This window comes from Staurois parvus, unplaced genomic scaffold (assembly GCF_062004578.1).
Source record: "Staurois parvus isolate SC_StPar_1 unplaced genomic scaffold, SC_StPar_1.0 ptg001150l, whole genome shotgun sequence".
Taxonomy (NCBI): domain Eukaryota; kingdom Metazoa; phylum Chordata; class Amphibia; order Anura; family Ranidae; genus Staurois; species Staurois parvus.
In genome coordinates, this window is record NW_028318946.1 from 1585949 (window position 1) to 1598646 (window position 12698).

Genomic DNA, 12698 nt, shown 5'->3' on the forward strand with positions numbered 1-12698 from the left:
CAATGATGGGGCACCATTCCTTCCACTAATATCAGTGTTAGGGCACTCTTCCTCCCACTGACACCAATGATGGGGCACTATTCCTCCCACTGACACCAATGATGGGGCACTATTCCTCCCACTGACACCAATGATGGGACACTATTTCTCCCACTGATACCAATGATGGGGCACTATTCCTCCCACTGACACCAATGATGGGGCACTATTCCTCCCACTGATACCAATGATGGGGCACTATTCCTCCCACTGACACCAATGATGGGGCACTATTCCTCCCACTGATACCAATGATGGGGCACTATTCCTCCCACTGATACCAATGATGGGGCACTATTCCTCCCACTGACACCAATGATGGGGCACTATTCCTCCCACTGACACCAATGATGGGGCACTATTCCTCCCACTGATACCAATGATGGGGCACCATTCCTTCCACTAATACCAATGATAGGGCACTATTCCTCCCACTGACACCAATGATGGGGCACTATTCCTCCCACTGACACCAATGATGGGGCACTATTCCTCCCACTGACACCAATGATGGGACACTATTTCTCCCACTGATACCAATGATGGGGCACTATTCCTCCCACTGACACCAATGATGGGGCACTATTCCTCCCACTGATACCAATGATGGGGCACTATTCCTCCCACTGACACAAATGATGGGGCACTATTCCTCCCACTGATACCAATGATGGGGCACTATTCCTCCCACTGATACCAATGATGGGGCACTATTCCTCCCACTGACACCAATGATGGGGCACTATTCCTCCCACTGACACCAATGTTGGAACACTATTCTTCCCACTGACACCAATGATGAGGCACGATTCTTCCCACTGGTGTGCATTGGAGGAGGGGTAGTCTTATACAGCGAGTATAGCCCAAACACTACATTTTAACAGGAAAAGTAGGGGGTCGTCTTATACGCCGGAAAATACGGTATATCTTTTGTCACCAGTAAACTCAAATTACTTCTAGAACCCTGTGCATTCACACCTCTAGAGATCTCCTGTGGGGCTACTGGGATGATGAAAGGTCGATTATCCATTATTTATGCTTCTCTTGTCGATCCACTTACTAAGCTATCCTATAAGACTCAGTGGGAAAGGGATTTGAACAGTTCTTTAGATCTGGACACTTGGCGGACTACGGCTTAATACTAGTCGATTAATACTACTCTTATCAAATCCAGTTATAAAACACTTCTTCACTGGTACCTAGTTCCTACACGCCTTGCCAAAATGTACCCATCTGTGTCCCCTAATTGCCTTCGACACTGCGGACAAGAGGGCACTATGCTTCCAAATGTTGGAAATGTCCGATGGTTCAAAGATTTTGGATCTGAATATTTAACTTCATTTCTTCGGTAATGGGAATTAATATTCGTAAATCACCGGAAGCAGCTTTATTTCATTCGTTGCCCCACTGATATTCCCAAGAAATCAGTTAAATTAATCCTTTATCTTCTGTTGGCAGCACGAATTACTATAGCTAGATGTTGGAGACAATCATCCATTTGACTCGGTCAAACAGAAATTGGATTATGAGTATCGTTAATAATAATACTTCTAAATTTGAGGTTACATGGGAACCATGGATTAGGTATATCTCTAATATCTAATGGACTTATGGCTGGCTCTCTTCTCTTCTTCTTTTCTCTCTTTTCTTTCCTTCCTCCTTCTTTCTTCTCTTTTTTTTTTCCGTTGTATTTTTTACTCTCTTCTTTGACTCCTCTGTTCAATTTTTTCGGTCTCCTTATTTTGTCAGATGACTATCTGAAACTGCCCAGGTTTACTGACCGATGGAATATGTGCTACCCTACTGGGGCTGTGTCCTCTTGTTTACAACATCGTTGGTTGATGTATTCATATGTGCCTGTGTACTCTATGAATCTGTTTGTTCGCCACAACTCACCATGTAGGTGGGCTATGTTTCCTATTTTTCTGTATATACTTTCTACAGTTTTTCAATAAAAATATTGAAATATAAAACCATTCAATGTGTTTCGGGATGGATCTCCACTCTCCACTTGAGGTGCCTGCAGAACATAACATTTGGGTTTCATTGGGTGCTTTCATGACCGTGGCTCCTCAGCTGCTGAGGAAACGTCTGGCCTCTTCACCTCAAATGAATAAGGTGACCTGTACAAGCCAAATCCAATGAGTATATGACCATAAATCACCAGCGCCAAAAATTACAAATTTTAACCACTTGCCGCCCAGCCACTGTAGAAATACGGCGGCAGGGCGGCACGGCTGGGCAAAACCATGTTTTAAAACTTGTGTTTTTAAAACAGGTAGGGGGCGTGCGCGAGGCGCGCCGCCGCCCAACCTGTCCCGCCGATCACGGCCGCGGATGTCAGTCGCCGGGTCATAGCCGGTCGTTACCGGCTATGTCCCGGCGATTAGCGGCAATCAGTGAGATATATATTTTATATTGAATTTAATATTTTTTATATATTGATTTAGCACTATAACAAATTATTTTGCGCTGTTTGTGATGTTACAAATCCAATGACTGAATGTTTTATGGCAGATCATTGGCATAGGACAACAGTCATCCACAGAACACCTTTAATGCATTTTACAAAACTGACTCTTTCGTCAGTAGAAGAGCTACATCAGGGGCGGACTGACCATTCAAGCACTCGGGCACTGCCCGAGGGCCCGGGGTCAGTAGGGGGCCCATGAAATGCCCTTGTTACCTTTTATAGGCTTTTTTGAGTGTGGGCAAGGACACACAGGCCCCCCTATTGATCCCCTATTGCCCGGGGGCCCCATGAGTTGTCGGTCCGCCCCTGGTCTTCACCTCACCAGCTCTGCCCTCTGATATTACGAGGGATGGAGTATCTGTGTGATCCGGCTATGGAATGTTCTGAAAGTGAAAGTAACAGCTGTGGTTACATTGTAGTCATCCTTCCCTCCTCCTCTTCCCCCTGCTCCTGCTCCTTCCTGCTGACACCATCCATTTTCAGAGCCGCCCTGATCTGTGTCTTCACAATTACATACAGGTAAAGCAGACTGATCTGCTAATGCGGTCTATCGGAAAGCATCCGGACCAGGGGCGTACTGACAACTCATGGGGCCCCTGGGCAATAGGGGATCATGGGGCCCCTGTGTCTTTGCCCAAACTCAATAAAGCCTATGAAAAAGGTACCAGGGGCATTTCATGGGGCCCCCTACTGACCCCGGGCCCTCGGGTAGTGCCCGAGTTTCCAAATGGTCAGTCCGCCCCTGATCCGGACTATATCATGGATTCTATCCTAGATACACAGAATATAACTGGATATAACCTTTATAGGGAAAGCTGATGCAGGGAATATCTGATTGCCTCTCGGGGGATCAGGAAGGAATGTTTTCCCAGCAGGAGCAAATTGGGTCACACTTTGTTGGGGGGTTTTTTGCCTTCCTCTGGATCAACTGTGGGTGTAGGATTATAACTTTTTTTTTTTTTTTTAATGGTTGAACTGGATGGACTTTTGTCTTTTTCCAGCCAGGCTAACTATGTAACCAGGGGCGGACTGACAACTCATGGGGCCTCCGGGCAATAGGGGATCATGGGGCCCGTGTGTCCTTGCCCACACTCAAAGGACACCCAAAAAAGCCTATAAAAGGTAACAGGGGCATTTCATGGGGCCCCCTACTGACCCCGGGCCCTCAGGCAGTGCCCGAGTGCTCAAATGGTCAGTCTGCCCCTGTATGTAACTATGTAACTATATCATGCAATACGTTTCTTGGCTTTTTTGTAATTCCTCACCCCCCCCCCCTCTCGTAATCTGATCTGTTGGATAAAGCATGTTAGTTGAGGTGATGTAACAATAGCCATAGCAGCAATGGAGCCAGGGAGTGAAGGGGCCCCATCAGGGGGGTTGTTGAGGAACTTTAAACTCTGGAAACTCTGTGTGCAGTTGAAGATGACACAGATCCTTCCAGCATATATGCTATGTTATTAAGGATTGGAGTGGTTGCTGACCCTGTACCCCCTGTGATAATCCCAATCAAGAGCTGATATCAGATGTACAGGAGGAGACTTTAGAATAATTGTTGCCACTCACAGATCCTCTGTTGCAGGCTGATCAGTAAGGAGAATTTGTTTAGCTGTCTTTTGCAGGCCATAGACGGGTCAAAAACCAGACTTTTTTTTATAAAAAAATGAAAAAAATCAGTCGTTCGATCGGCCGACGTTACCACCAAAGGTAAAAAATTACCTATTTTCCTCTACGGCCGGCATTTAACCCCATAATTACTTCTGTCCCTGCAGAGAGCTCCGCTATTATATTTTACATGAAAAAGTTGCGATTGCAACAATGTATCCATTTGTATCCATTTCGGATACAGATGTTTTTATTCGGATACAAATAGATACATTGTTGCAACGGCAATAATTTTCATATAAAATATAATAGCGGACTGGAATTCTTCTTCTTCTACTTCTTATTTTTTTATTTTTCTTCCGGGTTACGGCTCATGCGCAGATTTTTTTTTCAGTAAAACGATCGTCCGATTTGCCCATCATTGCCGGGAAAATCGGCCAATTGTCAAAATCAGCCACGAATATTCCAACTTGACTGATAAAAAAAATGTGCCAAAACCCCGTAAAATGGCCTACCAATTAACCCACTAACAGTGTGAAAATGGGCCGATTTTTTTTTTGGCCGAAAAATCGGCCGATTTTCGACCCGTCTATGGCCTGCATTTGTAGTGTCGACTTACTGCTCTCTGGGCCTCTGGTCATCCTGGCCAGCAAATTAAAGCGAAACTTTATCTTAACGTTCATGTCATGTTGCCCTGCCTCTTCCCCTCTCCTTCTCTTACAACAGAACATACACTATATTGCCAAAAGTATTGGCCCCGCCCTCCCAATCATGTGATTCAGGTGTTCCAATCCTCTCCATGGCCACAGGTGTATACAATCAAGCCCCTAGGCATGCCGACTGCTTCTACAAACATTGGTGGAAAAAAAAAAACATTTCCCGCACTTAGAACAGGGATATAGCATCTTTTTCATGTGAGGTCTCCGATATATATGCAGGCTGGACTTCTGTGAAAAACATTTCCCGCACTCTGAACAAGGGTATAGCTGCTCCCTCTTGTGTTATCACTGGCATGTGTAAAAATAGGACTCACGTGAAAAACATTTCCCGCACTCCAGACATGTATGCAACTTCTCCCCCTTGTAAGATCTCTGATGTGTGTGAAGACTGGGCTTCACTGTAAAGTATTTCCCACACTCATGACAGACATATGGCTTTTCACCTGTGTAAGATCTCTGATATATATAAAGTCTAGATTTATCTGAAAAAACATTTCCCGCACTTAGAACAGGGATATAGCATCTTCCTCATGTGAGGTCTCTGATATATATGCAGGCTGGACTTCTGTGAAAAGCATTTCCCGCACTCTGAACAAGGGTATGGCTGCTCCCTCTTGTGTTATCACTGGCATGTGTAAAAATAGGACTCACATGAAAAACATTTCCCGCACTCCAGACATGTATGCAACTTCTCCCCTTTGTAAGATCTCTGATGTGTGTGAAGACTGGGCTTCACTGTAAAGTATTTCCCACACTCATGACAGACATATGGCTTTTCACCTGTGTAAGATCTCTGATATATATAAAGTCTAGATTTATCTGAAAAAACATTTCCCGCACTTAGAACAGGGATATAGCATCTTCCTCATGTGAGGTCTCTGATATATATGCAGGCTGGACTTCTGTGAAAAGCATTTCCCGCACTCTGAACAAGGGTATGGCTGCTCCCTCTTGTGTTATCACTGGCATGTGTAAAAATAGGACTCACATGAAAGACCTTTTCCGCACTCGAATCAGGAATACTTCTCCCCCATGTGAGATCTCTGGTTTCTATTGGATTGAGCTTCTCTGAGAGACTTTCCCGCACTTTAGGACAACTCTTCCTTTACTCCAAGTGAGGGGTAAGGCAGCTCCAGGTACTCTCTTCTGGGGAACATTGCACTCGACATTCCCCTCACACAATGAGTGGATTGCAGGGGGGGTTCACCCAGCCCTTTTCCACGTGTCTTCAGGTGCCACGGTTCTGTGTGCAGGAGGAAGAGAGCCGACGTCTCCCATACTCCAAGAAGCGCCGGCCGGCTCCTCTGCCTCCCAGAGCTCCCTTGCGGCAGATCACCTGATCGCCCGGCGTCCGCTGAGCTCCGGGGAACACACAGCGCCGGGCTGAGAGCACAGGAAGACCCGCTGTGATGGCCGCCACTCCCAGAGGTCCTCGGTCCACGTGCCCACCAGGTATGCCCCCCTCTCCCCGGTAAGTCTCTCCAGGGCTTCTCTCCCCTTCCAGCAAGACACTGGAGGTGCTTGGGAGCCGGGAGCCCTCACATTGAGCTCCCACTCCAAGCCATGGTCAGGCTCCTTCCTCTAGTGGGCATCGCATGCCTCTTACTAATCTTCAGACCTAAAATGATTTTTTTTTTTTTACGTGTGCAGAAAAGCACAGAGAGGGCTCTGGCAGTGAACGGGTGCATTGACGTATTTCCACATCTGTGCAGACAGCCTGGGGAAGGTAAATTCCTGGGTGTGGTGAGTGATCAGAGTCTGACCAGGAAGTACCGGAGAGCACAAAGCGCAAGGTGTCCCCCAAGACCGGACTTTAGAGGACGATAAACTTTGCCGGTAACATTATTAGTTTTTACTGTCTGGGGAGCATCGTTTAAACGATCGGGGAATTCGAATATTGACTGGAAAACACTCAAACCATAAATAGGTAGGGCAGCACAACAGACAAGCTAACGAGATGTAACCGGAGATACGGTCCACATTACACTTACAGTCTATAGAGGTACACTATATTGGCAAAAGTATTGGCCCCGCCCTCCCAATCATGTGATTCAGGTGTTCCAATCCCCTCCATGGACACAGGTGTATACAATCAAGCCCCTAGGCATGCAGACGGCTTCTACAAACATTGGTGAAAGAATGGGTCGCTCTCAGGAGCTCAGTGACTCCAAGCGTGGTCCCGTGATAGGTGGTCACCTGTGCAATAAGTCCATCCGTGACATTTCCTGGCTACTAAATATTCCACGCTCAACTGTTAGTGGGATTATAACAAAGTGGAAGCAACTGGGAACAACAGCCACTTAGCCACCAAGTGGTAGGCCACGTCACATGACAGGGCAGGGTCAGCACATGCTGAAGCGCACAGTGCGCAGAAGTCGCCAACTGTCTGCAGAGTCAATAGCTAAAGACCTTCAAACTTGCTGGGGCCTTCAGATGAGCCCAACAACAGTGCGTAGAGAGCTTCATGGAATGGGTTTCCATGGCCGAGCAGCTGCATCCAAGCCTTCCATCACCAAGTGCAATGCAAAGCGTTGGATGCCGTGGTGTAAAGCATGCCACCACTGGACTCTAGAGCAGGGGAGACGTGTTCTCTGGAGTGACCAATCACACTTCTCTGTCTGGCAATCCGATGGATGTGTCTGGGTTTGGCAGTGGCCAGGAGAACAGTACTTGCCTGACTGCATTGTGCCAAGTGTAAAGTTAGGTGGAGGGGGGATTGTGGTGTGGGGTTGTTTTTCAGGGGTTGGGCTTGGCCCCCTAGTTCCAGTGAAGGAAACACTTAAGGCGTCAGCATGCCAAGACATTTTGGACAATTTCATGCTCCCAACTTTGTGGGAAGAGTTTGGAGATGGCCCCTTCCTGTTCCAACATGACTGCACACCAGTGCACAAAGCAAGGTCCATAAAGACATGGAGGAGCCAGTTTGGGGTGGAGGAACTTGACTGTCCTGCACAGAGTCCTGACCTCAACCCCATAGAACACCTTTGGGATGAATTAGAATGGAGACTGCGAGCCAGGCCTGTATACATCATAAGAGAACACCTGGTCTGCAGGTAATGCAAGTCTTCTGGAGTGGAAGAGGGTTGAGTAAGACCAGAGAGATGTCCAAAGATGGTAGATACCACTGGAGAAGCAGATGGGGCCACAGAACCTGGGAGTAATGGGCCACTTTGGAGACCTTTCTGTTTCAAAATAAGAAGGTACCCCAAGGAAAGCCCAGAGAGGGAGGGGAATAGGTGATCTGCTGTTCACATAGAAGATACACTAGTGGTATGTCCATAAATCTGATGTCCTATCCATAATAATCTGGAGTGGCATGCATGAGGCAATGGGGTCCTGACCATGGTTGTTGAGTAAGACCCCAGAGATGTCCAAAGATGGTAAAGACCACTGGAGAAACAGATGGGGCCACAAAACCTGTGTGTAATGGTCCACATTGGGAGCCCTTGTTTTGCAAAATCAGAAAGTACCCCCAGGATAACCCGATGACATAGAGGGGATAGGTGATCTACTATTCACATGGAAGAGGTTAAAGTGGAATGTCCATAAACCCGAGTCCTAGTGATGTCCTATCCATGAAATCTGGAGAGGCACAACAGGAACGCTCAGATACATGAGGCAATGGGGTCCTGTCCATGTGTAGGAAAGTGAGCAGAGTGAGGAACACCAAGAAACATCTAGCATGATCACTACCTAAGTCTCTCTTTCTGCAGTATGGTGAATGCCCCACCCCTCAACAAAAGGTCAACAACCCCCCAGCATAAAAAACAGATGGATTGTGATAAACCCCCCCCCCATTACATATATATAATTTATATTTTTGTTTTGTAGGTCGGGTTTCTGGTTTGCTCTGCTGGAATAGAAGATGGGTCAGATGCCTTCAAGATACAGTGATGGTAGGTCCTCTACCTATTTGCTATGTTCAGCCTGTGTTGGTCTCTAATGCAACTTCAGTCGTACAGAATCGAATGGTAATGGGAATTACATTGTTTTGAACGGTGCCATCAATGCGACTCGGCACAGAGCCATTTCAGAAATGGTCCTCGTGCTGCTTTGGTGTGATCCCAGTGCGATTTTGGACCTATAGACTTCAATGGAAAGGCACAGAAATCGCACGCACATGGGATTCTGATCTGGAAAGCAATTTAATTTTTTTTAAACTCTGAATTCTCCTCCGAGGCAAATCCTTGGTCCCTCAAAAAGTAGTAGTAGTAGTTTACAAATCGAGTGAAAATCTCATAGAAGCCACATTATATAATTGCACCTGAAATCAGAAAAAAATGGCATCTTACTCATGTGAACCAGGCCTAAAAGAAAAGTAAGGTGTCCTGCTGAAGAGCCTATATTTTGAGCTACCCACCTCTGAGCACCATCACTTGGTTCCACCCCCTATCCACCTCCAAGCACCGTCACTTGGTTCCACCCCCTATCCACCTCCAAGCACCGTCACTTGGTTCCACCTCCTACCTACCTCCCTGTTCCTCTTCTTTTAGAGAATACAGAGCCAAGTATCATTTTGTGATGCTAATCAATTGGAATGTATGAAATGGTAACAAGAAAAGCAGAAAAATAGATCCCCTGCAGCCAGCAGCAATAGGCCCTCCTCCCTAAAACCAATAAATTCTTCCAGCAACAATGGGTCCCCAAAGCAAAATACCACCCCAGCAACAATAGATCCCCAGAAGCTACAACAGATCTCCCAGCAGCCAGCACAAATGGACTCTCCAGCAGCTAGAAACAATAGACACCTCCCACAACAGTAGATCTCTTCCAGCAACAATTGACTTCCATCAACAATAGACCTCCCACCAGCAACAATAGACCTCCCACCAGGAACATAAGACCCCGCCCAGGAATAGTAGACCACCACACAAAAATAGATCCCCTTTAGTGACAATAGATCCCCAGAAGCTACAACTGATCTATAGGTAAAGAAAACGTTTGTTTTGTCCCTCTTTTTATCCAGACACACAGGAAGAGTTCCATCAGCTGCTGGCTCAGCGCGACATCAATGAACTTCAACTCATCTGCGAGTATTTTAAAAACGACCTGATCTACATCGTGGCGTCCGCCTCCGAAATCAAACAACTGTTGGAGCACATGGAATCTCAGAATATCCTCAATAAGGAGGTAACTAGGGAAAATGTGCCGACTTTTATGGCCATCAAAGCTCGGAGCGGCAGGTCAGCAACAAGCATAGCAAAAAAAGACAAATAAATCGCAGAGCACCGCGGGGTATCTAAGGAGAGGACGGCAGAAGCTGCCTTCTTTCAGACTCTTGGTCTCTTTAGTACAACTCACATAGATTGGTCCAAAGGAGGCGGAGATACGTTATTTGTTTGTGTAAATTACATTTTTAACTAATTAATTTTTTTTTTTTTTGTCCTAACCAAGATAAATGAAATACATAAAGAACTATATATATAACCCTTTCAGAAGTCTCTATATCACATGTGTCAAACACGAGGCATGCTGGCCAAATCTGGCCAGCCGGGCCATTTTATGTGGCCCTCACACCAGAAGCTGTGGCACCCCCCTTGCCTCTGCCCCCACCTTGTGTCAGCAGCAGAGAGGAGCACACAACTCCTCCACAAGATCCTGTGCTTCTCTGTGTAGTCGTGGAGAGGCTCATCTCTGCCCCCGTCTCAGCAGTCAGCAACAGAGATTAGGATAGGACTCCTCCACCAGATCCTGTGCTACTATGAGCAGTTGTGGAGAGGCTCATCTCTGCCCCCCCCCCCCCCCATCTCAGCAGTCAGCAACAGAGAGGAGGACAGAACTCCTTAGCCAGATCTCTGCCCCCCCCCCCCCCATCTCAGCAGTCAGCAACAGAGAGGAGGACAGAACTCCTTAGCCAGATCTCTGCCCCCCCCCATCTCAGCAGTCAGCAACAGAGAGGAGGACAGAACTCCTCCGCGAGATCCTGTGCTCCTGTGTGCAGTCATGGAGAGGCTCGTCTCTGCCCCCCCCCCCCTTCTTAGCAGTCAGCAACAGAGAGGAGGACAGGACTCCTCCACCAGATCCTGTGCTCCTATATGCAGTTGTGCAGAGGCTTGTCTCTGCTCCCCCCCACATCTCAGCAGTCAGCAACAGAGAGGAGGACAGAACTCCTCTGCCAGATCCTGTGCTTCTCTGTGCAGTTGTGCAGAGGCTTGTCTCTGCCACCGCCCCCCCCCCCCCGTCTCAGCAGTCAGCAACAGAGAGGAGGACAGAACTCCTCCGCCAGACCCTGTGCTTCTCTGTGCAGTTGTGCAGAGGCTCGTCTCTACCCCCCACGTCTCAGCAGTCAGAAACAGAGAGGATGATAGAACTTTTCCTACAGATCCTGCACCTATCTGTGCACCCGCAGTACCCCCTTGTCTCCGCCTCCCCGGTCTCAGCATTCAGTAGACTCCGATAGCTGACTTCAGCCCTCCTCTAGTCCTCCTCCACACCCTGCATTTTCTGCTTTCCCGCTCCACTGCCAACTTTTTTTCCTGGCAGGAGCAAGGGTAAGGGGGGACACTTGACTTGTAATGGTAGGGGGTCTCTTGACGTCTGATGTAGGGGGGGTGGGGGTGCTCTGGACATCTTGAGATACAACCGGCCCTTTGAGGGCAACCATAAGGCTGATGTGGCCCCCAATGAAATTGGGTTTGACCCCCCCGGCTCTACATGCATCTTCAATGAAGCCATCTGCACATATTAGGCAGGGTGGTGGGAGGAGTTTCTTCGGGACGATGAAACCGATTCACAAATATGTTGCTTCTGTTTATTTTCCCTGAAATCAGTCACATTCTATTCTAGATATACCTCCAGATGAGGAGCGACCTTGGACCCTTCATGTTCTCCGAGAAGCTGCTACAAGAAATCCTGGAGGCTGGAAGAGAGGCCATCATGGGGTTCTTGGAAGGGATCTACAATCTGCAGTTTTTCAACTCCCCGTGTCATTTGTATGAGCTGCGAGACGAATTGGATCGATTCGGTAACTAGAATCTGACATTCTGTGTGTTGAGCTGGTATATTCCTTGACTAGACATGTGCAGAACAAAAACATTTGTTTCGTTTTGGATCGATTCATTTCGTTACTCATTTTGTACTCGTTACCAAAATTGTGTGTATATATATATATATATATATACACACTGCATGTTGAAATGCATTTTTTATATATTGCAAAATATATGAAAAATATTTTTTTTTAAATATATTTTTTAAATATATTCTTCAGATTTTTTTAACATATAGAAAAGTCATTTTAACATATGTTTTTGCATATATTTGTAAATGCGTTCCAAAAATGTAGATTAAATGTATTTTTAAAGACATACAGTATATTTGAAAAGATGTATTTTTTTTAAATATTGTTCAGATATTTTGTAATATATAAAAAAAAGCATTTCAACATACAGTATATATATACAATTTTGGCCGTATTCAATATATTTCAATATATACCAGAAGGAGGTGAAAATACCACCACTTATACACGTCTGTCATGCAACTTTCTTCCTCCTCTGGACTACATGGAAATATCAATGTTTCCTCGCACGGGATCTATCTGGCTAGTCACATCGTGTATGAGGGAGGTTGGTGCTTATTGCAAGGAAATATAGGATATCCTCCTTATCACCACAATATGGGGCCTACATCACCACGTTGACGCACTATATCCCTTAGGTCAAAGTGGTGATGTTCCCTTGACAAGAGGAACCTTGACTACCCTATAAAAAGTCCTTCTATGGTGGAATTCTATGCGCATTTTTGGTGGATATGGTAAAAATGTGATGTATATATGCTTTAAAGATATCCCCCAAATACGACTAAGGGGGCACAATGGAGTTTTTTTTTGTTTTGAATTGATATGTTTTTAAGATGTCTTTGTT

The 12698-nt window shown here is 46.3% G+C and overlaps 1 protein-coding gene across 2 annotated transcripts in view; it reads left to right on the forward strand.

The window, feature by feature from the left end:
* The first annotated feature begins 2872 nt into the window (after positions 1 to 2872).
* Positions 2873 to 12698, forward strand: part of LOC149439181 (NACHT, LRR and PYD domains-containing protein 12-like) — a 38207-nt gene continuing 28381 nt past the window's right edge. Inside the window, exons 1-4 of one of the 2 annotated variants that reach the window (XM_089659371.1) lie at positions 2873 to 3031; positions 8665 to 8729; positions 9800 to 9963; positions 11620 to 11797. In XM_089659371.1, the coding sequence (XP_089515497.1) occupies positions 8699 to 8729; positions 9800 to 9963; positions 11620 to 11797 (373 nt within the window). In that variant the 5' untranslated portion in view covers positions 2873 to 3031; positions 8665 to 8698. Of the gene's footprint in view, positions 3032 to 6583; positions 6670 to 8664; positions 8730 to 9799; positions 9964 to 11619; positions 11798 to 12698 lie in introns of those variants that run through there. The other variant, XM_089659370.1, reaches the window with a different exon arrangement.